Raw genomic sequence first — 25,381 nt, 5'->3', positions numbered from 1 at the left:
AAGCAGCGTTGGATGGGCAGGGAGAAGGTGCCTGGGATGGATTAGCCTCAATGAGTGCTTGGGATTCAATGTGGCCATCAAGTAGTTTCCTCACCATGATGTACTTTAAGGCAGCATAATCTCAGGAGGTGGGTGTCATCCATGGCACAAGATGTTGGCAGACACACTGAGGCTGCAGGTCCGGCACAAGAACAAGTATGAACACCCGGTGCGTTGTATGGTGGCCCCTCCACACGTGTACAGCCTAAGCCCTAAGCTGGGGATGTGCAGAGTGATGTTTGCTATCAGAGCAGTTAGTGGTCACTGGTGGAAACCAAGCTGGGGTGTCTGCACTGGGCTGGGTGAGGTGTAGGGAAGTCAGCAGCTGCTTTCCTCCCTTTTCCATGCCCTGTTCCCAGGTGGGGCTCATGCTGCAGGGCCATGGTGCACCTGGAGGTAATAAATGCAGGAGCTCTGGGGATCTGGCTCCTTGCTGCAGGACCTGGTGTAGCTGTGTAGGTGGTGTCCTGGATTGTGGAAGGATCTGGCAGGTAAGGAGGAATTTGCAGCCAGGGATGCTGTCTTTTGGCTGTCCTTTGCACTGTTTGTAAGGTAGAGTCCTACTAATGTTTGGGAATGGGGCAGTGTGGTTGCTCACAGAGGTGTTTAGGGAACATCTCACATTGCTTAGAGCAAGCCAGTCTTCCATATTGGTGCCTGAAGTCTCCAGGAGACCTGTCTTGTAGTGTGCTGCTGCTGCTTCTTTGGTGTGCTCGGCCCTAGGGCTGCTGGTGCACCTCTGGTGTGTGATGGGAGAGTAATGGGGTTTGGAATCCACTGGGGCTCAAAGGCAAGTGAAGGTGAAGCAGGGAGGGCAGGGACAACTTGCTGAATGTATGGTTTAAGGGCTATGCTGTGCTAGCAGGGCTCAGGTGGTGCCTATGCCTTGTGGAGGTGGATTTATTCTCCTATGGTGGGAGTGGGCAGCAAGTTCTACTTTCTCCTGCACTCAGGGATGCATTGGGCTGCAATGCTGTGTACCATAGGACATACTGCAGTGTCCAGCTGGCACAGGGGGCAGCCCCTGGGGGAGACATCCATCCCTTTGCAGTGCTCAGCCCAACAGCACCCTGGGTTGCCATCCCCCGCCCAGCCTCTTCTCTGCTTCCAATCCTGGTGTAATCTCAATACATAAAATAAATTCATGCCATATTCCCCAATAGATGAGAAAATGCCCACGCTGAGGTTGCTCTAATTGCAACCACGTGCCTGGTGGTGGCTTCCAAGTAGCGCAGAGCACGGGCTGGGTTGCATGTGGGGCATAAACAGTGTCAGGTGCAGAACATCATGGCTGCGTGCAGGACATGGAGGACATGGCACTCACTTCCAGCACAAGGGAAGCTGGGCTGCTGTGGTTCAACCTGTGCCCTGATTGTGGGTTTGGTTATTCACTGCCTTAATTGGAATTAGGGTGAGACAAATGCATCCTTTGTATTTGGCCCCTCTGGAAGCCTGTGAACAGTCAGCGAGATGCTTTTAGGGAAGTTGCTACTTACTGAAATAATTAACCAAATGATTTATCTGGGAGCAACCTGCTGGGACTGTTCCTGTTCAGACTGGGATGGGGCATGCTGCTGGCATGTCCCCACCATGAGTGTCTGGCCCTGCTGCCAGGGAAGGCTGCTGTAGAGCTGGCATCAATGCTGTGCCAGTGGTGGGGCTGCTTGATTGAGTTTATTTGCATTTCTGGGTGCAAAAGAAGTTATCTTTGGGCCATTCTGAAAATGCAAGCTGCATGAGTGTGAAGCTGCAGCCATTAGAGTTGCCTTGTGCCCAGGCGCTAAGTGGCCCTGCAGCTGAGTGCAGGATTGCAGGGTTAGAGGCAAGCAGTGGTGCTGGGGGGCCTGATGCAGTCCCATTGCTCCTGGTGTATTGCAGTGGTGTACAGACTGCAACAAGGAGATTAAGGAGCTGCTCCCAGTACCCAGGCAGGTGCTGGAGCAGCCATGTGTGCTTCACCTTGGCACACGCACCCGGTCCTACCTCCATCCATGCTGTGCAATCAACAGAGAATATTTCACTTTTTCTCCTTTTTGCTGTGCTTGCAAACTTCCATTGCCCACAAGGGCTGATTGCCAGGAGCAGCCCCAGCACGCTGCCAGGAAACACCAGGGGGAAAGTGCAAGGGATAGAGGGGCTGAGAACTGGGAAACACTCCTGGTGGGGATGGGAAAGGGGCTTGTGCAACAGTCAGCCTTTAATTAAGGGTCTTTAAAATGCTTTCCCAGCTGGTTGTCATTGCCTTGCCATATTGGAGTGGTTTAGAAGCAATGCTGCTTGGGAGCAACTCCCTTCCTGCTGGCTTTGCTCCAGTGACGTGTCCCCGTGCCTGTCATCCCTATGTATCCCTGCAAATGGGGCAGCAAAATAGGACTGTGCATGGGTAGAAAGGGCTTTGGGGGCATGCAAATATCTTTAATGAAGCTTCTGCAGAAATTGGGATCGTTTAGACCTGTCTGAGGCAAAGGCTGCTCTTATGGCAGGGGATGCAATATTGGTGCCAGCTGCCCAGGGATGGTTCCTGTGCCCAGCAATGCTGCAGCAAGTAGGCGTGCACCCAACCAGGCACAGACATTGCTACAGCTGCCCTAGGATGAGTGCCTGCAAACAGCAGAGCAGGCTCAGGGTCCGGAGAGGCTGTGCTATAATTTCCACATTCCATAATTTTTCTCAAGAGGGGAAGAAAGGCAAGCCTGAAATAATTATCCACACAAGCCGTCATTGAAATGTTCTTTACTGTGAGCACTGATCACTTACTGTATTTAACAAGACAATTTTGGCTCTCGGTGCATGAAAGCAAGTAATGATTAAAGCTCTTGTTTTCAGAATCTTTGAGCCAAAGCACAAAAGTCTATCACTAGCTCCAAGTCTGAGCTTGGCAAACAGCTCTTGCGTGGGGATGGAGCCAAGGTGAAGCAGCTCCCAGTGCTGTCTGCAGGGCTGGGGAGCACAGTGGGTGCACAGGGATGTCCCCAGGCTGGGCTCAGCCTTAGAAGCAGGCTGGGGGTTTTGGGTTGAAGTTGTTGCAGCTTCTTGGGGCTGTGGAATGTTTCTCAGCTGTGGAAATGGGCAGATGGTGTTTGGGGATGGCTTGGGAAATGGGTCAGTGTGTGTCTGCTGCTGTCTGCCTCTGTCCATGGAACAAGAGGAGACGTTTTGGGGGTGACCCCAGGAATGCAAAGAGCTTTTGTGTTGCTGCCTTCATACACCAAGCAGGGATGTGGCTGGATGCAGTGGCATTGAGCAGTGCTGGGTACTGAAAGGGTGTGATGCTGCTGGGTGTGGAGGGCTGGGTGCTTCCCCTTTGGGGACAGCAACCAAATAAATAGGAAGTAGCCAGCCCTGCTGAGAGGCTGCCTGGGAGTTGTGCTCATCCCAGGGTGAGCGTCAGCAGAGCTGATAAAAGCGGCTTCTTGTTTTGTGCTGTGCCACTCTGCTTGCAGATGCTGCCCTGAGATGAATTGGGATGAGGATAGAGAGAGTAGATGGCATTGCAGTGTCCCCATTGCCATCTCTCTCTGTACTCAGCTCTGTACTGGCTTCCAGGGGGAGATGGCATCAACAGAATAAGCTCTGCCCAGCACAGGACAGGCAGCTCTGGCAGCAGAAGGGGTGGGCATGGATTTGAGCCTAGGGAACTGCTTGCTTGCTGGCATAAATCAACCCCACTTGGTTCATGGCAGCTGCATGATTGAGACCAGGTCCAGATCTGTTTCAGATCTTCCTACAAGGTTGTTAAGCTCTTTTCCTTGAGGATGGTGTTGCTCCACCTTTGAGCCAAGACAAATGACTCCTAGTATAGCAACACTCAATCTACACAGCCAAACACTTGGCTTCCTAGGGTCCCTTTTCTTACTTCAGGGCAGAGAGGACTCCCAGGGAAACGCTTGGGACAGCTGAGAGATGCAGTTCTGCATGGACAGCATTATGCAGATTCTCTTGTTGCTTTTCCCCTGGAAAAAGTGCAAGAATTTTGACACTGAGTAAATGCCACAGGCATTAACTATGCTAATAAAGCAACTGCTTTTATACACAGGGCTGTTATGTACTACTTTCCTCTTCTTCCCCAAGTGAGGTCAAATCAAACTTGAAAGAAAATCCCTGTAGTGTGTTTTCATTTCTAGCAATGGGCTCCGGGCTCCTCTGGAGTGTGTGGTGCTGCAGGAACCACTTCTCAGTGTTTGTGTGTCCCTTGGATAGGGCCTGGCCTTTGCTTTTTGGTTATTGCTTCCCTTCTGGCACCAACTGGGAGCACTGCAGGGTGTCCCATGTTGGCACACATTGCCTTGCATGTTCCTGTAGCACTAGGAGCCTTGTGCCAGCCCAGGGCACAGCTGTCACCGTCACCCACCTGCAGGCTGTGCTGGCTCTTTTGGCTCTGCTTTGCATGAAAAAGAGCATTTCAGGAGCTGCTCCATGGCCCAGGGTTGCTGGTACGGTATTGTCAGCCCTGGCATATGGGCAGCCTTTCAGCCATGTCCACTGCCCTTTTGGTTGAGTTGTGCTTGCTGCTATTATTTACTGCTCCAGTCAATAAACAGGATAGGCAGTGGGCTGTATTTCATGAGCACAACACTATACTTGTGCACGCTGCTGTATTTCAAGAGCATAAATAATACTGGGGCATCAGCAGAAATCAAAACCAAACAGATAGAACAATTTATACCCCAAACCTCTCACTGAGGCAGGGAAAGAAGGAGGAGCAGCTCCACATGGTGCCACGGGGCTCTGCCCTCTTTAACCAAACCCTTCTGGTTCTGCCTTTACACCCAGCAGGGCTCTTCCCCTGCCTCTGGCACAGGCAATATGGGGCATGGGATGGCCACCTGCTCTCCTCAAGTCCTCCCACACCATGGGGACACAGTCCTGGGCTGCCTGCAGCCACGTGCAGTTTGATAGTGGCTTTTAGCATGTCCCACTGCCATTGGATAGTCCCAGCTGAGGCGCACTCCAGAGTTTATTTTGCTAGGGAACATCTAACCCGGCACCATGTGCACCGTCACTGAGCTGTTTGTTTGCCTTCAGAATGTAATATAGATCTAATTATATCAAAGCAAAGTATAATAAATAGCGTGGGGTTATGCAGTGCAGCTCTCAGCGCGTGCGGTGAGTGCTTCGTTCCCCTTCCCTCTGGTAGTGTTTAAGCATTTCCCCTGCATCAGTGACGCAGACGTTCTCCATAAATCAGTGGAGGTAGGAGCACATTTGCTCCCCCAGCTTTGAAGAGGCGTCAGATCTCTGAACAGAGGCTTCTTGCTGGGTGATCCTCTGGGGCTGGTTCTCATTTCCTTGTAGGAGGTGGGTCTGGAGCCCATTTTGTGCGCTTGGGAAGGCTTGGCAAGAGGGGAAGGGGGGGAAAAATGAATGACTTAGCTTTGCTGACAAAAAAAAAAGTCTTGACACCATGAGTACTGCACACCATTAGCATCCCACTGACACAATTATTTACCAGGAAGATGCACATATTGATTTGGCAGTAATAACACATGCTATGGAGAGGCCAAGGGTGCAGGGATGCAGACTGGTTCCATAAGCATAACCAACCCATGCTTCAGTGGGGGCCTAATCCTGCCCAGTGCTTGGCTGACATAACCCTGCCTGGGTGAATTCTGCCGTGCACTTGGTGCTGTTGTGCTTTTTGGTTTCCACAAGGAGGGTGATGGCACTGAAGGATGGTGAGGTCATGGTGATGAGGGATGCAAGAGCTCTGTTCTGACAATCATATCAGGTAGGGCCATTTCCTTAGTGCTCTGCTTGGTGTCTTCAGAGACCTCTGAAAAATGTTAACTCCTGTTAAAGATCTTCACTAGTAGTTGCACGCCCAGCCTCTTGGAACAAGGTGGAGAAGGATGGAGAAAGCACAAGATGTGTGCTGGTTCCTGGCTAGAGTTGCTATTGACTGAATGATACTAGGAGGGCTTGGGCAGGGTGCCCACAGCATCTGGAGGGTCCTCATGGCTGGTGCAGTGTATTTTAAAGAAGAAAACTGAGAGAGGAGGTGCCAAGAGACACAGAGCTTCTAGGGGCAAGCACAGGTGAGATTGATAGCAAGATGTTTCCCACTCAGCTCTGCTTCATTATGACTTTCTTGGATCAAGGACTGGACTGCATGAGAGTATAAGGTGCCCACTTGGGAACTGGGCTCTTCTCCCAGGAAACCAGTAGTAAGATGAGAGGTGAAAGCCTTAAGTTGCACTGGGGGGGCTTCAGGTTGAATATTAAGAAACATTTCTTCTCAGAAAGGGTGGTGAGGCATTGGAACAGGCTGTATGGGGAGGTGGTGAAGTCACCATCCCTGGAGGTGCTCAAGAACCATGGATATGTGGCACCGGGGGACATGTTCAGTGGGCATGGTAGGCATGGTTTGGCAGTTGAACTTGATCTTGCAGGTCTTTTGCAACCTTAACCATTCTATGAGTCGATTATATCACAATCTCAGTCACTCTCACACCCCTCCTGAATCTCTCCTCTGCACGCAGTAACTGGAAAGGACCATCAAAAAGAGCTGTCCATGCACCAGCAGTTTGAGCTCCATATGAGGGCCATACTGAACAGGAGTGCAAGAGGCTTGTCCTGTCAGCCTGGTATGCCTGCAGTGGCCCTGGGATCCACCAGGTCACCAGGAAGCTGGGTCCTGGGGACAGATCCCTCTGGACATTCCTGAGAGATGCCCCCATCTGGGAAGATCTCAGGACTGCCCAGGTGAGTGTCACTGGCCATGGTCATGGATGGGGCCACATCACAAAGAAACACCCTGAAAGAATTTTAAGGATTCTTTTTTTCTGGCAGTTTTTTAAGGGTAATTGTAATGCAAAGGTTGGGCTGGAACATTTCTGCCTCGCTGGGCTGTTTGCACCGAGGCGCTGGCAACAGGCAAGCTGCTGAGTGAGGAGCTGGCGCTGCCATATGGAGCTCAGCTCTGGCTGCTTGCTAAAGAGAAAATCATAGAGGGCCAAGACTTGGCAGCCCTGTTCCACAGAGACTGCTTGTGTGAATAAATGTTACTCATCAGCGTTGCTCATTGCTACAGGATCTGGCCCACAGTCATAAAGAAGAACTGTGTTTGGCTGCGGTTCAGCAAAGCACTCACACATGTGCTCAGTGCAAAGCACATGAATGGTCCCGGTGACTCCATGGGAGAAATGTGCTTAAACATGCTCTTTGCTGGGTATGCACTTCCACAGGACTTGATTTCTGTGCCTTGAATGTCCCTTAGCTTTCCTGGTGGAGGAAGTCTCTATGTTGATGTCCTTATTGAGTCTGGATAAGAATGGAACCCTGTAAAAGGCAATGGAGGATTTGCAAAGGACGGCTGTAAAGGAGAGGCTGAAGCAGGCTGGTAATGCTGTGCAGTAGTTCTCTTACTAAGAGCAGGGAAAAGGCAGGAAGAAATTCACCAACATCGGAAGGCATCTAAGGATGACAAAGGAGAAAACAATTCTGCATGTATTAAACATAGTCTGTGAGAGTTCCCAGCCACAGAACATAAGAGCAGAAGATGAGGTGAATAGAGCACGAACTGATCCATATGCCTAGGAGATGGCAGCTGGAGCTGAATGCTGAAAGCCACAGCCTTGTGTGTCCCATCACGTCCCGTCATCCATGGGGTCACTGTTGAGGCCATGGGTATACCCACTGGTATATCCAGGTCTGGTTAGATGGGATTTTAGCCATGTGGCAGTGGCTGCCCCTTTTCCCTTATGCTTGTCTCTAATCCAGCACAACCCTCTGCATTGGGGCTGCAGCAGGGATGCATTTAGCCTCTGGTATTTACACACACAAGTGCCAATTTCCCCTTTCGTTTCACAAATGGGTAGTTAAGTACATTAGCAAGCCATGTCAATCAGAACAGTGATCATATAGGCAAGCTGCAGGAAAGGAAATACTAATGCACAGCAAGACGAGAACAAATTCAGAAGAATAGAACAAACTCTTGTTAGATACGAAGTGCCTTGCCAAGCCAATGAATCTGGATGTAGTTAGAGAGGTGTACAGTATACAGAAGAAGTCTGTAATATTTTATTTCAGGGATATATATTTCCGGGACAAGTTGTTAGATTGACCTCTAGTGTTCATTTTCTTTAGGGAAAATTGCTTGATGTAGCTCTGTTTTGATCAGGTCTTATATCTGTGCGCTCTGAATGGGCTTTGAGGAGAGGTTTTGTGGTTTTTTTCCTAGTAGATGAAAACAGAAAATGTCAGTGTTGGTATGCAGGAATTTTCTAGCTAGCTGGCTGACGGGCAGCCAGGCGTACCATGGAAATGTTGACACGCCATTACCTATAGGAAGGAGCTGGAAGCAGTCTTGGCTCTCGGAGGCAATGGGAGCTTTGCCATTGGCTGCAGGGCCAAGCACTCGGCCAGGAGATCAAAGTTATATTTTTGTAGTAAAGTTTAGCTTGGACAGATCATTTCCATTTCTCTAATGTTCTGTTCACTGAATTTTGTGGTGGGGGAAAATGTTATTTACTTTGTGATTCCAGCATTCTCTTACAGCCATCACGATCTGCTTGTGAGATTTACATCCCAGATTTTCTTCCTTAGGATCCGCTCATGCGTGGTGAAAAGGGATTGAGTTTTAGACATGGTTGAAAACTAAAACAACTAAAGGTTGGAAGGGTTCTCCCTCACTTCTGTTGCTGGAGGGCTCCTATCCCATGCAGCCTAATTGGTATTGTTGAATATCACATGTATCAATCTGAAATCCAGACATAACTTATTTGGGTTTGGTTTCATTGATTTCAATAGCCGAAAATGTTTGAATGGCGGCCAACCAATGCTAAATATCATTCTTCTTCTCCTAAAGCATTCTTCCCTAGTGTCAGGGAGCTGTCACTAAAACTATTTTTAATTGTTGTATTTTTTTTTTAATTTTCTGGGGCTTGGTTGGAAAACATTCATCATTTATTTGGTCATAGAGGAGAGAGGAAGTTCTGGGCTTGAGGAAAGTGATGAAAATCCAAGTGATTTCACTGACTTCACTTAAGTTTATTTGGAATTATATAGGGGAGAGATGATCCTCCACAGCCTGGGTGCTCTCATGCTGCTCGAAGCCTCAAAAAGAGAAAAGAAAAAGAGCACTTTTAATCTCTGCAGCTTTAGGCGAGTTACCCATCAGACTGATTTCCCTACAGTCCTCAGTCAAAGCCTGGTTTTGAGAATCTCAGTTGTGGTGTTTCTTTTGTTGCTAAAATTCAGCAGTGGCCAGAATGAGCAGGTTTTGCAGCATGTTTTGGCACCGGTGGTTTGCTCTCCTCGCCGAGCTTGCCCAGTTTACGTGACGTTCTTGCTCTGTCATTGCGTTAGCATAGCAGAAGGGATTAATTACTTCTGAATTCATTATGAGCTGAGGTTGCTGATGAGTGGGCATCCAGGGCCAACCATGCAGAGTGAGCTTTGCTGCAATCCCCCAGCATGGACCTCGCTGCTCTCAGGCCCCCCAGATGCTGTAGCTCCCTGCCCAAGGGGTAGGCCAGATCTGGTTTTAAGAGGTTTTCTGTGAATTCATCAGAGGGAACAGGGAGACATTGTCTTGTGTGCAGCTGTTGTTTCAGAGCACTGTCTTTCCTGAGCAGCTGGAAAGGGAAGCACTTACACATCCTAAATAGCTTTTCACCTTCAAGATGGCCTTTTTTCTTCTTCGTCAGCAGTAGGGCAAAGGAGAGACACTGGTATCCCCACCCCAAGCCCTCAACGTGTGGTCCCATGGCTCATGCATGCACACAAGAAGTGCTCACACTGCTGCTTTGCAGATGCATCAGCCTCAGATCTTCATGTTTTCCCTGGACCAAAGCAGCTGAAACCAGCCATGGTTCATGCTCCTTCTCATTTTCAAATAGAACTCCAGGCTGCTTCATCTTCCTGGGCTTTAGAAGGTTACACAGAATGAAAAACTCCTATTGGAATAGAACCGGGATGTTCTATTCAGAGCTGCAGATCAGGATGGGGTGGGGGGGATGCAGGGCAAAGCAAGAGATTAACAAAGACTTGCTGAGGTGATGGGGAGAAATTTAGATTAAATATCACTCAGCACGCTGAGCACCTGTTGGGGACATCAGCACCTGCACTGCTTCTGCTAAAGATGTCCATCACTACTTCATCAGCACACCTCATTCTTATCCAGTTCAGGTATCAGCCCAAGCTGCTGAAAAGGGAATACCTTTAATAATGTGCTGCTTTTAATGCATTCAGCCAAGCCAATTACATACTGTTAGAGGTCTGCCCTTTTCATTTCACAGATTCTTTTGGTCCTGGGAGTGTATAAATGTTAAAGTAAAAGCTGTGTTCAATGTAAAACTTGCAAATATTTTGATTTCCTTTAGCACTGGAGATCCCTTTGAAGATGATTTCAGAAATGGCCCTCCTATTGCTAGACAGGGATAGCTTCCCTGGCATGCAAACGGTACTGTCACATAACAAATTGCTAAGTGAATTACAAAATGGCATTTGCACTCCTTGACCATACCAATGAGTGTAATTTAAATAAATCCATTCACGAAGGCCTAATTAGCAGGGACCATTCAGTGTGCAGCTGTACACGGCAAGTCTCTGCTAATCACAGATTCAATCGACAGAGTGCTAAGTGCTTCTGATGTGCTGGAGAGCTGAAATCACTCAGACCTCTCAGGGATTAAGCACTAGATCAGAAAAATATTGATCTTCTATTGCAGCCCTCCCACAGGGACTGGTGCTTATATGGGGCTGGGTGGATGTACCCAAGGTACTCGTGTGGAACCTGGCCCTTGGGAAACTGCTCCTAGTCAGTCTTTCTCTTGCCTCTGTTTTTCTGGCTGTCAAACGGAGATAATTATGCTGATTTATTTTATATGACCACTTTGAGGTTAATTGAGGAGAAAAGCTTTAGTAAAGCTGAGCAAGTTCTGTTTTTGCAAGCTCTCTTCAGTGTTGCTGTTAAAAACACCTAACCTGGAGAAGCAGTTTATACTGCATATTAGTGGGAGAAGTTCTGGTTGGAGACATTTGTTTATTATAAGCACCTATAGAGATGTTGGCAGCTTACAGTAACCCATAGAATTCCAAACTGCTGACTGCCCCCCACTGTGCCATATGCCAGACAAATGGCAGAAGTCAGAGCATTGCTGTGAGATAGGTGCATTGGTCACATGCATTCATGTCTCAATACGTGTAAGTTGGAAATCTGGCATCTAATCATGTCTTCCAGGGAAATGCTCAGTTCTCACTCAGTCCACTCCCTGAGATGCCTTTGTGTTGTGGCTGGAGGGGTGCATCCCTTTGTACTGCTCCTTGTATCTGGACATACTTGAGAATGATATCCTAAAAGAAGCTATTATGGGAAAATGAAATGCATCTCAGTTTAAAAATGTAGGTGTGCTCAAAATGGGAGTGAGCACCAGGAGTAGAACGCAGGGCAATTACTAAATGTCTGCTGAGGCTGTGGGGACCCTGAGGAGCAATGCACAACAGCAGCCTTGTTCTGGTGGCTCTGAGTCCAATGAAAGACTCAGTGCTGGTAGCCTCAGGTTTCACCTGTCCTTTGTGCCTCTGGGAGATAAATAGCTCAGTGGGACAAAGCCTAAGGAAAGCGATGCCTGTGTTGGGCACCAGCACCAGATTCCCACTTTGTTCAGCAAAGCAGGCCCTCGTGTCCCACTAAAACCTACCAAACCCAACACCTGCAAGCCCGTGGGACATGATCCTGCCTTGATCACCCTCTGCAGCAGTGCAGACCCTGCAGATCTCATTTCAGTGTATTTCTTTGTGTGTGTGTGTGTGGTTTGCCTTGCAGTCATGGTGGTAAGCATGAGTCCTCTACCTCCGGCAGCATTATCCAGCATATGTTCTTCCTATTTGATTAGGGTCACATCACCATATTCATTGTCTGCTTTTTGTTCGTTAGCTTGAGATATTGAATACAAGAGAATTAACAGAAAAATGAGCCACGGATGTGATCTCTTCCTGTTCTTTAGAGACTTTAAACATATAGAATGATGTTAAAGCTATAGATCCTACTGTATAAAACGTGTCCTAAAAAGCCCAGCACCCAAGCTGTCAGTTCTCTGGCATGCGTTTGTCATCAGCACTGTGCAATTATCATGGACTTTAGTGACGCGATAAATATGAGAGCACAGGTGGTATCCATTTTCAGCTGTTTAATTGAAGAAATGAAAGATCCCGTAATACAGAGTGAACCCAGAGAATCTGTCTGGCTGCTCTAAAAACTTCAATAGCTGTGACCTTGAGGCTGTAAAATCGCTGATCATGAGTAGAATATTTTATGATACAGAAGTGAAAAGCATCGACTTTAACAAATATAGTTTTATAACGCAAGACTCTCAGTGTTTTTGGGCTTTGTTTTGGCAGCTGTTTCTGGAGGGCCCGGTAGTTCCCTCATGCCCGCCTTGGCTTTTTCCCGCCTTTGGCACCCGCCGCCATTTTGTCTCTTGTTCCTCTCAGAGTGGCCTGTTCCACTCTTGGGTTTCTGTTTCTCTTTCCACACCTACAGACCTCAGGTGAGGCCATGTCAGTGCTCCTCCTGCCTATCTACCCTACCCTAAACTGTGGGGCCAGCAGCCATGTGTTGCTCAGAACAGGGCAGGGAGGGAGGGCGATGCTGGGCCCACGTGAGGGAAAATCTCTGCAGCATCGAGCTCTGAGGGTGCCAGCTCTTCTGCTGCCAGACACCATTTTGGGACGGGTGGTGGTGCCAAAAGTTTCAGTGTTTTTAATTTATTCTGAATTCCATCTTGTCTTTTTTTCTTTCTCAGCAGAAGATCTGATCCTGAGCAGGTGCTGACAGTTCCCTTGGCTGAGCTCAGGGCTCAGCTCCTGCCTTTGAGGAGAGGATAAATCAGTACAACAGGGCGCTGCCGCTCCCCTGGTCAGGGCCTGTGGTGTTTTAAATCTTTAATTGCCTCTCTGATTGTCTTTTGATGCATATGCTCCCAGTGATTCCCAGCTGACTCACTTGAGGTGTGAGGTATAGCATTCAACAATGTTGAACTGCTTTAGAGATGGGAACGCTGACATGCCTTGAAGGGATAGTTGACTTTACTACATTAGCGAACATCAGTTCTTCCATGTAATAGGCATAGGTTTGAGTGACACACTGCTGAGTGGCTTTTATAAAGCAAATTTTAAGTAACTTTCTGTGAAAGTCTGGTTTTAAATTCTTTTTTTAGTGAAACCACTTCATGATCTCAGAGAAATGCTTACATTCTATAGAGCCTGCCTGCTTTTCTAGCAGATAGATCGTTGTGCCAATGACAGACACAGTGCTTAGCAATTCTCACACAGGGTGCCAGGTGCAAAGATACCAAATCCATTCAAGACTTGTGCTACAAGGTTTGGAACAGACGTCCCCTGAGAACGTCAGCAGTTCCCCAGTATTAAAGGTTTTTGAGATTTGGATGGCTTGATGGTTCCTTTGACATAAAAAAAAAGTAGAATCTGACAACCGTTGGGTAAATATCATTAATGTCTTTGAACAAACCATGGAACTGAAATAATGAAAGGCATTCAGGCAGGCTAACAAGTAACCACAGTCCAGCTTCGGTATAAATGGAGAGGACTCGAGTAGCTCACAGGAATGCAACGTTAAGCTGACAGTCTGAAAATGTTTTAAAGTAGTAATGTTAAATTAAAAAACTAACCGAAGGTGGTTTTCAGCGCAACACTTACAGTTCCTCCCATGTAAATACCCTTCTATATAACGAGCTGCCTTAATAAGTTCACTTAAACTTCCCAGACAGGAGAAGGAGGGAAAACGTTTTTCAGAGGTTTGTGCTAATGGAATTATTTAATGCTTTGGAAAAAAAAATACATTTGTGTGAAGCACAGATAGCAGTACAATTTATAACGATTCCTCAGCCAAATGCAAACAATGAAGAACTGTCTTACTTCAGACAGCTTGAAACACTTTTTATTGAAGACATGCTATTTAGGCCAAAACGTTTGTGTTCAAAATCTGCTTGTTATTCCTCCTATGAATAGTTTTAAATGATTTGTTTAGATCTTTTTTTAAAAAAAAATCTAAATAAATTTTCTCATGTTACAGATAGAGAATGGCTTATTCCAGTTCAACACGGGACTTTGTTGCCCTTTCAGATCTGCATCCAAATCTTGCTCGTCCTGTAAGTCTCAGTGACATAGTACTTTTGTTCTCAAGCGAAATTGTATATGACTGTATTATATTACTGCAAAATTATGTAATTGACGTGTATTTAGATACTAATAGCATTAGTATAATTGTTAGATATAAAGTACCTTACTTTCTTTGTGTATAAACCAGGAAAATGAAAATTGATGCTGTTGTTGTCCATAGTGTGTGGGTACCACAACTATAGATACTGACTAGACAACTCGGTGTCTGAGAGAATCTGAGGCTTCTTTGTAACGTTTTAAATGGATGCTGAATTAGTAAAGCATGTACAGAGTCAGTATTATGCAGTCACAATACATCTGTAACCTACAATAGTCTTTCACTGCAAGCTATGAACATAAGGCCCAGTCCTGCAGTTTTTACTTGCGTGCTCAGTCCCTTTGAGCTAACTAATGTAGTCCTTAGTTATTCACACAAAACTCTTGTTGAATGGTATGGTGTTTTAATGGGATAAAAATCTCACAATTACATCTCAGATAGGGCTGTTTCTTTAGAACAAAAAGCAGGTTTTGCAGTTGCCAGGCTATTAAAGGAGCTAAAAACTTTGCTTGTGGGAGTACAGAAGTGTAGGATGAACCAAAAAGTAAACTTGGCAAACAGCAGAGGTTTGTACTTGGTAGTTTCATGCAGATGTTTGAATGTCTGTATGATTTTCTTTTGTTTGTTTGTTCCTGACACAAATGAGAACAATCTTCCCAGCAGCAAGAGTTGAACAAAGGAGTGTGCTGTGTAACTCATTCGTTTTCTCTTTTGGATTTCAGATGGTTGAATTATAACTAGAAAGTCTGGGGACCCAGTTTTTTTCATTCTCTTCTATGTGCAATCATGTTTTAAAACAGGAGGGAAAAGGCTACAGAGGGAGCAATGTCTCCCACCCTTCACTCTGTTATAATGTCTGTTGAGCGTTTGATGCTGCAGGAACTTAATGCCTGAAGAATAAAATAGGGAAGCTGCACTTCTACACGTTACAGCTGCATCTCTCCATGCAGCAAGAAGTAGACGTGTGCCTACAGAACTGTATGTCCAACAGAAGATCTGATGTGTTGTGAAGAGCTGAAAACAAGTTTTCCTATTCCCACAGCTTTTTATTTGGAGGGGGACAATTTAGCCCTTTGTTCCTTTGAAGAACAGTTGTTTTAGTTAGACAAACGAAAGAGATATCACAGAAAAGAAATGAACAAGGGAAGAGAGTTTTAGATGCTCTCGCAGTGGCACTGTGTGTTCTTTTCAACTGTTTAGAAACTCCCATTCTCCAATTAAATTCATTTAGTCTCTCACTCACTGGTACTCCCAAATACAGGGATTCACTGACTCAGTTAAAAGATTTAATTTGTACAAATAAGACCAATACTGAGTGTTGCAGTTAGTGAATGTACAGGAGAGTATTTCTAGTAAGACAGCTCACCAGTATCTTAAGATAGACTAATCAGCATGTATCTAAATCCTATAATTTTTTACTTTGCAGTTTATTTTTTAAAAGTAAAATAGAGCTGTAAGAGACTTGCAGTGTTAAAGTGCTGTAGTGTCTTGATTTGGTCGAGTCGTCTCAAGCACTGCTCTGCCAAAAAAGGCAGCACGGTCTGCTCCTTAGTGCCAGGCATGTTCCACTCCTCCCCTTTTGGCAAAAGCAATGCTTGTATGCTTGCACAATAAGTTGATCAAGGAAATGATCTCTGAAAGTTATGCCCTCCTGCACCCTCCCTTCCCCCAATAGTTTTCAGCCAGATCACTTCCATTTGTCAGCTTGCTGGGCAGGCTTTGTACTAATAAGAGAACAATGAATATATTTATATACAGTGGAGACCTCTTTTGGAAACAGCAGATTTACATGAGCATAGTTTGTGTGAAAAGTCATCTTAAATATCAATTCTTCAGACCGGCAGCGTGATGGAGTGTGTGCTGTAGTCAGATCTAACTGAAATGTATATATATGTATATATATATTTTAAGAAGCAAATCCAAAAATAGAAAAATGAAATTCTAATCTAAATCACCATATCTCCTAGATAGATAGAAAATATTCATTTACAGAAAGGCCGGAAGAACTAGGATGTTATACAGTTAATGCCTCCACCCTTCTAATGAGCTGGTGTCCATCAGGATGGGATAACACAGTGACCTTGCTCCATCTAGTGATTCAAAGTAAAGAGGGATCACCAGGCTAGACTTCTGAGTGCATTTAGGTATTGTATATTTGTCATGAGGTCAGTCAGATTGCAATGCTTTGTGAATAGGTGCAAAACTCAGTGCGTGTTGCTTATTAAACTGCTGAACTGCCCCATGCTAATTGACTGCTGTGGTTCCCCTGCTGGGACGAGGAAGTTGTGGAGTACAGCAGGTAAGCTCGTGTGTGTGATGTGAAAGAGATGCGGTACAACTTAATGGTTTCATTCCTTTCATTCCATTCATCCCTTTCGGAATTAATGGCAATTAGGATAATCTGCTGAGAAATAAATGTGTAATGCTGCTTTATGAAAGTCAGAAGTGGAAGAAGCTCTGTAGCCTCAGGGCCTTTTTTGTTTCCACCTCTCTCTTTATGCTGCATTTTAATGAGATTCTCCTCTTCCAGGAGGAGCGTTGCTCTATCATAATAAACAAAAGTTTAGCAAAGCAGAATAAGATTAATTTTCATAATCAAAATTGTTTATTGCCTAAAGTCTCATTGTGGTCATTTGGAAGAGACAAAGCACCTGTAGAAATGTATGCTGTTAAGACGAGGGTGGCATAAATGGCCATCCCTGTGGATGTGCAAATGTGCATCTCTGTGGTGACAGCAGGGATAACAGTGAATTAAGTTCTGTCCAGCCTTTTCATAGCGGGTTTAAGGAGATCTGAGGCCTGTGCACAAAGCAGGAAACAACAATATTGGTGCCCACCTGAGGAGATAGTGGCATAAACAGACAAAATGATGAATGTTTTTGGGTGAACTTTTGTCCACTCTCTGCCTTTACAAACAGAAACAGATGTAGTTCTTTTAATATCTTTAATCATGTTTTTTAAAGTAACCTTGTATGTTTATGTTTTAGTCCTTTGTTCATGTGGTACTGTGGAATAAATAGATTAAAGTGATTACCAGTCAGAAATATGATTATTATCATCAGTAGAGTGCAAGCCCATGAAATCTAATTCATCATATCCATCTGTGTTCAATACTCTTATTCTATAATCTTTTTATTTTTCAGAATGTAATCGGTGTGGTTATTGGAAAAACGGATGTCAGAGGCTTTCCAGACAGAAAAAGTAGAGTCTTTTAAAACCTTTTTTACTTCGTTTTGTTATGTGGTATACTTTGGCATGCTCGACTGAAATAGATATTTAAATGATAAACAGACCTCTTTGTCTAAAGTGTATAGAATAGAAATGCCCCCCAAAATTGTGGGGGGTGGGAAGCAAGAAGAAAGAGAGCAGCATTAATTTGGCTAAACAGTATCAGATAGAATTCATACTGAAAAATTCCAGCATGGAAGTATTTCTGGGTCTGAAGAAGACAGTCAGTATCAGTGTGAACACACTGCTACCACGCATAATGCTGGTGCTCATTGTGGTTTGTTCCTATTCATTCTCTCATAGAAATGTTGAAGGGCTTCCTTAAGTAATTTATGGTCTGAGCAATGCCAAATTAATGTTATTGTATATTCACAAAGAAAAAGATGGAATAATGCATTGTTAATACACTGTTAATTGGATAATGAAACAATGCATCTACAGCTTGGGGACAACACAGACTGCTTGGAAGTATCTGGCTGCAGCTATTCCAGCTCTGTGCAAAGTACTCAGTTATTTCCCCTTACTGTCACTGTGCTGAGCCTGCTCTGGCAGTGAGTTTCTGGAGGGAAGTCATCCTCATCAGAAACAATTCCATGTAGTTGGAGACTGTGGTGGTTTATACTGATGCCTCCACAAAACTACAGCCTGCAGATTGCTCTACAGTCAGTGCTGTAATTGAAAAATGACATCTTGCAGATGTGTATGATCCACAACAAACCTTGTTATTTTGCTGCAAGAGAAGACAGAGTGCAGTGTTTATGAGACTCATGAATGCCCTCTTGATGATGAACTTTCCATAGAGCTGGAAAGCATTTCTTTTATTCATTTCAAATAATCAGCTGTGATGGTGCTTGCAACCACAGCCATTAGGTTCTCTTATTTGCCGACAAGTCTGCTGACCTCTAGTGGTATTCTCATTGCAGGCAGCGGCTCTCTATGACAGAATCCAGCAAAACCCTGGAACAATAGTTTTTATACGTATATTCTAGAATCGAGCCTAGTTGAAACCAAGGTGTGCTAGTAAATGCTAACGGTAGCGTTTGTTTTTGCAGACATTGGGTCTGAAAGATACACGTTCGGTTTCACTATTCGTGATTCACCAACTTATTTTATTAATGTCAGTTCTTGGGGCAGAGAAGAATATATCAGATCGCTTTCAGAAAGCTTTAGGGTTGGTGACTGTGGTGAGTAGGAGTTTATTCTTAACATGTTTCTGTATGAATGTGTTTTTGTGTCCCCCCCCCCCCAGTAAATCAGTGTTATGTATTTGTGGTTTTACTATATTTTCCTCAGAGGACATGGAAAAAAGTTTAATTGGAAACAAATTGTTCAGTTACGTTCAGTATGAAGAGGAATGGAATAAGATCTCTACGTTTTAAATTTAAAACCAGTAAATATGTCAACAGAAAGAACAGATACAAACCCACTGAACGCAGCCACCCACGTCTCACCTATAGTTAAATGGATCTAAATTTTACATTACATTATTATAAAGTATGAAAAATAAACTGCAGAGTAGTTCAGTGTTTTTCTTTGCCTTTGTTGCTTATAGGTATTAATATGATTGTTCATTAAAAAGCAACAAACAAACACAAGGAATACCTTCTATTTATTTACAGTCTGTGCTTTTATATCATTAATAAAAAGACTGCTTCCCACGATGCAGCTTTTGGATGAAAGCTGTGACTATGAAGACTATGCACACAGCAACTTATAGTCATTTTGTTTCCATTAAATGTCTTGAGGACTCCTGTGGGACTCTGGCTATAATGGGAGCTGTATGGCCAGATAATGCTTTCAGAATGAAAGCATTTAACAGAAGCTGTTGCACATATATGTTCTTTTCCATATGCTACCTGGGAAACAACTGCATTTTTAAAGCTCCTTCTCTTTACATGCATTTATATTCAGTGTTCTAACTTAACTCGCTGCTGTTTGATTGTAGTTACAATTGAAAATCCTTTAGTCCAGTCAAAGGAAGGAGAAAAGGAAGAAAAATTCAACCCTATAACTCCAAGGTAAATGTGTTGTATAGACTGGTGGATCTTTCCAGAAAGACTAATTCATTTCATTGCCAGCTCATCACAGCAGTGTGCTATTGGTAGAAGCAGTGGTCAAACAATCTCAAAATAAAATATATTTTTAATTACATGAATTTTTATTTTTATGTAAGTTACTTTAAAATTACTGAAAAGTTGAAATATGTATCCAGCTTTAAGGAAATTGATTTGAATCAACGTTCTGGATTGTTAATGAGTTGGTTAAATGAAATGTTAATTGATGTTTTTTTGTGTATGTGTGCATATTATCTAGCTGCTACAAATTACTGATCAGTGAAAATCATTCCGTTGTCAAAACTTCTTCATGCTATGAAATGGACACCAAACTACTTTCTCTGTTGCACCTACCTGTGAAGGACCCTCAGGATTATTATTCACTGGGTGATATCACTGCAAATGGACAGAGCCTTGATGGAAGAATTCTTAATGTCCTTGCAGCTGTAATGTCAGTAAGTTAAGCTATAATGTCAGTAAGTTAAGATGCCATAAGAGACCAGTGTTTTTCACTGCTGATTTTTATAAAATAAAAGGTGTCTCTTTATCTTGAAGTAAATTACTTCTGTTAATCTGTATAATTTTATAACAACCTATACCTATGGGTGTATAGGTTTTATTTAGTTGTGTATATTTCCCCCCTCCTATCACTATTAAAGTCATCGGTTCTCTAAGTTGTCACTTTATACTCCTAAACACTGTATTACTTCTTACAGATTAATCCTCTGTGTTTTTAAAGGTTGGTGAGCCCAAGTATTTTATAACTACAGACAAAAGAAAAGGTCAGAGGTGTGAAGTAAAGCTCTATGATGAAACAGAGATGTCTTTCCCAATAATATGGTAAAATATGTTTTAATTTACTAAAATTCATGCAAGAGCAGGTAAAGAATTAAATGCATACTGCTTATGATACTGTCTGACGTGCATTGTTATTTGTGTGGTAACAGTGATGAGGCAGCAATACACATTGAATAGAGACTTTTAAAAGTCTCCATAGAGTAACTTTACATGTCTAATTTTATGACTTACTGACAGACTGCCAACTAACAAATGATGCTTAGTTCCAAATACTTTTATTTTTCTTTATTGAGAATTTTGCTCTAATTCAGGACCTGGCATTTAAAAACATTTGCAAAGTTCATTCAATTCTACCACAAAGTAATGAGGGGGAAAAAAAATAAAATAAATAAAAAGAGGAATATCCTTCATTTCTAAAGCCAAACAGGACTGGGAAGTGGAGAGGATATCACATGATAGTGAAGGTATTTCAGAGGCCATCGGTGAAGAGGTGGCTGAGCAATGCCAGGCGAAAAGTAAAGAGCTGAAATCTTTCTGTAGGGATTAATTAAAAGCAGAACAAAGCTGAGCTTTGGCAGTATTTTTGCCATCCAAACTTAAGAGGAACTGCATGAGATTTTATTAAGGGACCTAACCATCAAATAGTCATTGTTGAGGGCTACTACTGACCTCACTCTAGTCTGATTCACAATTTACAAGGATTCCAGTGTTGGAAAACTGGCTGAACATCTGGTCTATTGATGTCAGCAAACAACTTGTTCTCGGAGAAACAGCTCAGATGATAGGCAGCTACTTTCTCTCTGATTTGCTTTAGTTAGAAATTACTTGATGCACAACTTTGAAATACATGCAGTGTTTTTCCAGGTGTGATATTTATTTTGAACAGTCTAATAGCCTTTTATCTTACTTGTCATGGGATTAAGTAGAGACTGCATTGGACTATACTGAAAGCATCTTGGCTGTGTGTGAACTAAATGCACAAGGATAAACACAGTATTTCATTTGTTTGTATGGGCATGTAATGAGGGAATCGTTCCCTTTGAGCAATTTAGTTTAATTTAATAGGTTTGTACTTAAAAGTACTAGTGCTATTTCAGAAATGTACTGACACATTAACTTCTTTTGGTTTAGTTGGGACAATGAATCTATCCAGCTTGCACAGAGTTGGATCCCACGAGAAACAGGTATAATGTTCTGGTTTTGATGTTTTTTTTCCCCCTGTTCCTAATGCAATCTGTATTCTAATATTCTAAAGTAACTGATTTTTTAATCCTTTTGTGCCCAGTAATATTTGCATCAGATGTGAGAGTAAATTTTGACAAATTCAGGAACTGCATGACTGCAACTGTGATATCAAAGACCATTATTACAACTAATCCAGGTAAGAGCTGTTGAATTATTGCTTTACTATTAGTAATCACCATACTATTTTTTATCTATCTGTATATGACATATATTCATCACTTAAAAATGAATGTTTTGGGTTTTGTTTTTCAAGAAACTGCAGAAGCAAATGTTCTCTTCAGCTTCATAAGAGAGAATGCACAGTCAGGAGCTTTCCATGACAAAATGGAGGAACAATCAAAAGAACCCATTAACTGTAAGCGTGGATCCAAACCCTTTGACTTTAGAAAACTAGATAATGTCGTTTTTCCAGTTCATACTCTTTGTAGAAAGTAAGCTATAGCCTGGCTGCATGCTTCAAGTCTGAACTGTTAACAGGCTACTCCTTACATTATCAATTATGTATCTTCACATTTAGTGACTAAGCAAGTGTGTGGCCTGACATGTTCTTTCTGCCTTAAGTAAGGAAAACTGCAGGTTCCCCCTCTTAATGATGAGCCTTCTCCAAAAGGAAGACGTGCACTGCTTTTCTGATGCATTAGATCATCTCTTCTTAAAGCCCTTTTCATTCCGCTGCTCTTCTGTGCTGTTTGTTTCTTAGACTCACGTGTCTTTTAAATTTGTAGTGGAGACTATAGTTGATGTTTATACTGTGAAGCAGCTGAAAGAAAAAGCTTTACAGAGTGATGGAAAAACGGAACCAGTCTTTGGCATTATTTATGGCTACATTTCCATGCTGGACATTGATGATAATGTATCTAAAGTTATTCGCAACAGATGGTAAGAAACCGTTTCTTCTAAGTTTGTATTTTAAAAGTGTTTTTTTCTTCTTCCCCTGACTCAAATAAGATAGGACTGTATTTAGTTGGGAAATCTCAGCCTAAAGAACAAGCTGAAGCAAGGAGGATTTACATGTTTGCTCTAATTACCTTTCTGTGTTTCAGCGCAGTGTGCCGTTTTGTGATAAACGAAACGTCAAACACGTGCACCTTCTGTGGTGACATCTCTTCAGATTCAAATTCAACCTTTGCGAGCTTTGACATCCTCGTTGATCTGACAGATCATACAGGCACTCTTTATTCTTGTTACCTCTCTGACTGCGTAGCTGAGGAAACCTTGGGCTGCACCGTAAGTAGAAATAAATGACGTTGCTCTTATGCTCCATAGCTCAGATGAAATGAAACTTACAAACACCTCTAACAGTTCTTCATATGTACGTATGTTCTTCATATACATGTTGGTAAAAACTTACAAGTCATTGGCTGCTAATAAGAGGAAATATGTTGAGTATAAGAGTGAATAAATCCTCTTTTCATCACCATTTTATGGCAGAGATATTACAGCTATGTGCTGAAGTGATCAGTGATGTCATGTCATTCATAGGTCCACGAGTTCCTCACTCTAACAGAAGACAAGAGGACTGCACTGAAATGGCAACTTCTTCTAGAACGGAGCAAGATTTATTTTAAAGTTGGTATCTAGTGGAAAACAGCTGCTGTTTTAAATCATTATTGGGTAGCATGTTTAATACTGAAAAATTCCATGTCAATTCTGCTGAATTTTTCAAAAGAAGCATCAGGTTTTGTACTTTTATTCCTTTTTTCTTCATAGAACTGCCTGTTTTAGGATAACTCTGAGCTGATTCCCTGGTTTAACACTTTCCCTTCTTAGCAAAACTGTTCTTACTCTTCAGTCAACTCTACTTTCAGAAAAGCATTTTACTTTGGTAGTAACATACACATAGCGTAATATCTGGTCATTGATACAGCAGTAAAAACAAAGTCCTTCATTCATTTTTGCAGGTTACCCTGTCACCCAACTGGAGATCTGGGCTGAAAGCAAATATACTTTCATGCAAACTAGCGAATCCTATAGAAGCAAGTCAGAGCCTGCTGGGGAAAAAGCTGCACCACGTGGCTTGGTAACAGCAAAAAACCACTTCTTCACTGCATTTTAGAGGTAGAAGGTTGTTATTATCATATTTTGCTAAGGGATATGCATTACTACTTGTTGTAATTGGGCTTCTGTGGTGATGTTTTAAGGTGATTATACTTTGAAAGGTGTAATAGGTCCACAGCCTAAGAAAAGTTAGTTCTACTGAATTCAGCCCTTCAGAAGGGAGGTGGAAGCCTTCTTCACTGTTTGGGAAATATCAGAAATAGCAATTAGTACAAGACAGATCTCTTAAACTTTGCTTTTTAACTGCTGTGCAACTTCTGTGTTGCTTATAGTAAATAAAGGCCCACTTTCAAATACAGATGCATTTGTGGTGTATGTTGGTGAGTCCAAACACAAAGCTGTTGGCAACTGCAGCAGCGTGGAATGGAAATAACAAAGACCTTCCCACTAATGAGGAGTACCACGCAGACAGCTGCAGGCCTTACCAAGACCACAATGTACATCACCATTTTAATACTTCACTTCTTATGTTTATTTTAAGTCAAGTACATTTGGCAAAGCTCAAAGCACGAGCAGAACAGAAGAGCACACGGTGATATCAGTTCCACTGCTGTATTTCCTACTGTTTTCCATTTTCTCAGCACAGCTGGATACAAAGTTCCAAGGTACAGTTTAAGTATTAATCTGCCACCGCAGGCTGGGTTGGACTCCTGGACTGAACTCAGCTTTACAGCCCCTCTGGAGGCCAAAGCTCCATGGAAATGGGGCTGTTTTAGCCACAGGTCTTCATGAGCTACATGGCTTTGATAACCAGGACATGCTTAAGCCATGTGAATTTAACACACAGAACAGTGGGTGAGCTGCATCTCTTTATTCATTCGATGCTCCCCCAAAAGGCTCTTCCTACACACACAGAGGTCCCAGCCTGGATGCTGGTTAGGACCGGCGCGTTTGCTGGGCCACCTTGAACCTCATGGACAGGATGTCTCCTATCCCTGCCTCTATCTCATCATCTGCTTGCACAGACCCGACTCCGCTGGGAGATCCCGTCAGAATCAAATCTCCTTCTTCCAGGGTGACGATTTCACTGATGTAGCTGATCAGGTGGGGGATAGAAAAGATCATAGAGGAGGTTTCTCCTTCTTGCCTTAACTGGCCATTCACCTTGAGCCAGATCTTCAGCTTGTGAGGGTCTGGGATTTTCTCCTTGGGCACAAATTCACTAACCGGGCAAGATGTGCTGAAGCCCTTGGCCAATGTCCATGGCAAACCTTTCTTTTTGCACTCTTTCTGCGTGTCCCTAGCAGTCATATCCAGGCACAGGGCATAGCCGGCCACATGCTCCATAGCAGCCTCCTTGGTCACAGCCTGGCTTCTCTTCCCGATCACCACCCCCAGCTCCACTTCGTGGTGCAGGTCGGTGCAGTAGTAGGGCCGTAGGATGGGCGAGCCTTCCCGCAGGTAAGCAGAAGAAGGCTTGAGGAAGAAGAGGGGCTCGGAGGGCAGCGCGTTCCCCATCTCCTTGGCGTGCTCGGCATAGTTGCGCCCCACGCAGACGATATTCTTGCCCCACTCCCAGAAGCGGGTCAGAGGCCTGGAGGAAGCCATCACCCCCCGGTTCTCCTTCTCCGGGTGCCCTTGGGCCGCCCTTGCTGTACCGGAGACTCAAACCCTGCCGAGCTCCGCGCTCCTCCTCCGGCCCCGCTCTCTTCCTTCCTTCCTTCCTTCCTGCTGCCTGTCGCTCCCTCCCCCAGGTCAGACGTGCGCCTCCTCACCCAGCCCCTCTGAGCCGGGTTAGCGAATCGTTTGGCTGCAAAGAACAAAATATATTAATAATTAA

General features: G+C 43.9%; 2 protein-coding genes across 4 annotated transcripts; one reads left to right on the top strand and one right to left on the bottom strand.

Moving 5' to 3' along the window:
* Positions 1 to 12,785: 12,785 nt before the first annotated feature.
* MEIOB (meiosis specific with OB-fold) lies at positions 12,786 to 24,095 on the top strand. 3 transcript variants are annotated; one of them, XM_015876688.3, is made up of 14 exons: positions 12,786 to 12,898; positions 14,075 to 14,150; positions 17,362 to 17,419; positions 18,499 to 18,630; positions 19,392 to 19,464; positions 19,760 to 19,955; positions 20,240 to 20,340; positions 21,430 to 21,482; positions 21,584 to 21,679; positions 21,797 to 21,898; positions 22,269 to 22,422; positions 22,587 to 22,770; positions 23,026 to 23,112; positions 23,445 to 24,095. In XM_015876688.3, exons 2-14 carry the CDS (start codon positions 14,082 to 14,084, stop codon positions 23,565 to 23,567), a joined length of 1,428 nt encoding a protein of 475 aa, XP_015732174.2. In that variant the 5' UTR covers positions 12,786 to 12,898; positions 14,075 to 14,081; the 3' UTR covers positions 23,568 to 24,095. The 3 variants fall into 3 exon arrangements, with proteins under 3 accessions (XP_015732174.2, XP_085370117.1, XP_085370116.1); XM_085513991.1 differs by lacking the exons at positions 12,786 to 12,898; positions 14,075 to 14,150; positions 17,362 to 17,419 and adding an exon at positions 16,349 to 16,517 and having other exon boundaries at positions 23,445 to 23,899; XM_085513990.1 differs by lacking the exons at positions 12,786 to 12,898; positions 14,075 to 14,150; positions 17,362 to 17,419; ... (2 more) ...; positions 19,760 to 19,955; positions 20,240 to 20,340 and adding an exon at positions 21,041 to 21,162.
* On the bottom strand, positions 24,050 to 25,282 carry FAHD1 (FAH domain containing oxaloacetate decarboxylase 1). Its single transcript, XM_015876708.2, has one exon. The coding sequence runs from the start codon at positions 25,147 to 25,149 to the stop codon at positions 24,478 to 24,480; it is 672 nt and encodes a 223-aa protein (XP_015732194.2). The 5' UTR covers positions 25,150 to 25,282; the 3' UTR covers positions 24,050 to 24,477.
* Between the last annotated feature and the right edge of the window lie 99 nt (positions 25,283 to 25,381).

The sequence above is a fragment of the Coturnix japonica genome, chromosome 13 (assembly GCF_054131305.1).
Source record: "Coturnix japonica strain WE chromosome 13, WE-NBRP24, whole genome shotgun sequence".
Classification (NCBI taxonomy): Eukaryota; Metazoa; Chordata; class Aves; order Galliformes; family Phasianidae; genus Coturnix; species Coturnix japonica.
The sequence above is the reverse complement of the archived record's forward strand: the minus strand, read 5'-3'. Positions and strand labels throughout refer to the sequence as shown.

Coding starts and splice junctions, on each gene's coding strand:
- MEIOB (XM_085513991.1), top strand. CDS start 16,379: ATGAGGTCAGTCAGATTGCAATGCTTTGTGAATAGGTGCAAAACTCAG. Junction 18,631..19,391: donor CTTTAGGGTTGGTGACTGTG/GTGAGTAGGAGT, acceptor GTTTGATTGTAG/TTACAATTGAAAATCCTTTA. Junction 19,956..20,239: donor TCCTTGCAGCTGTAATGTCA/GTAAGTTAAGCT, acceptor GTGTTTTTAAAG/GTTGGTGAGCCCAAGTATTT.
- FAHD1 (XM_015876708.2), bottom strand. CDS start 25,149: ATGGCTTCCTCCAGGCCTCTGACCCGCTTCTGGGAGTGGGGCAAGAAT.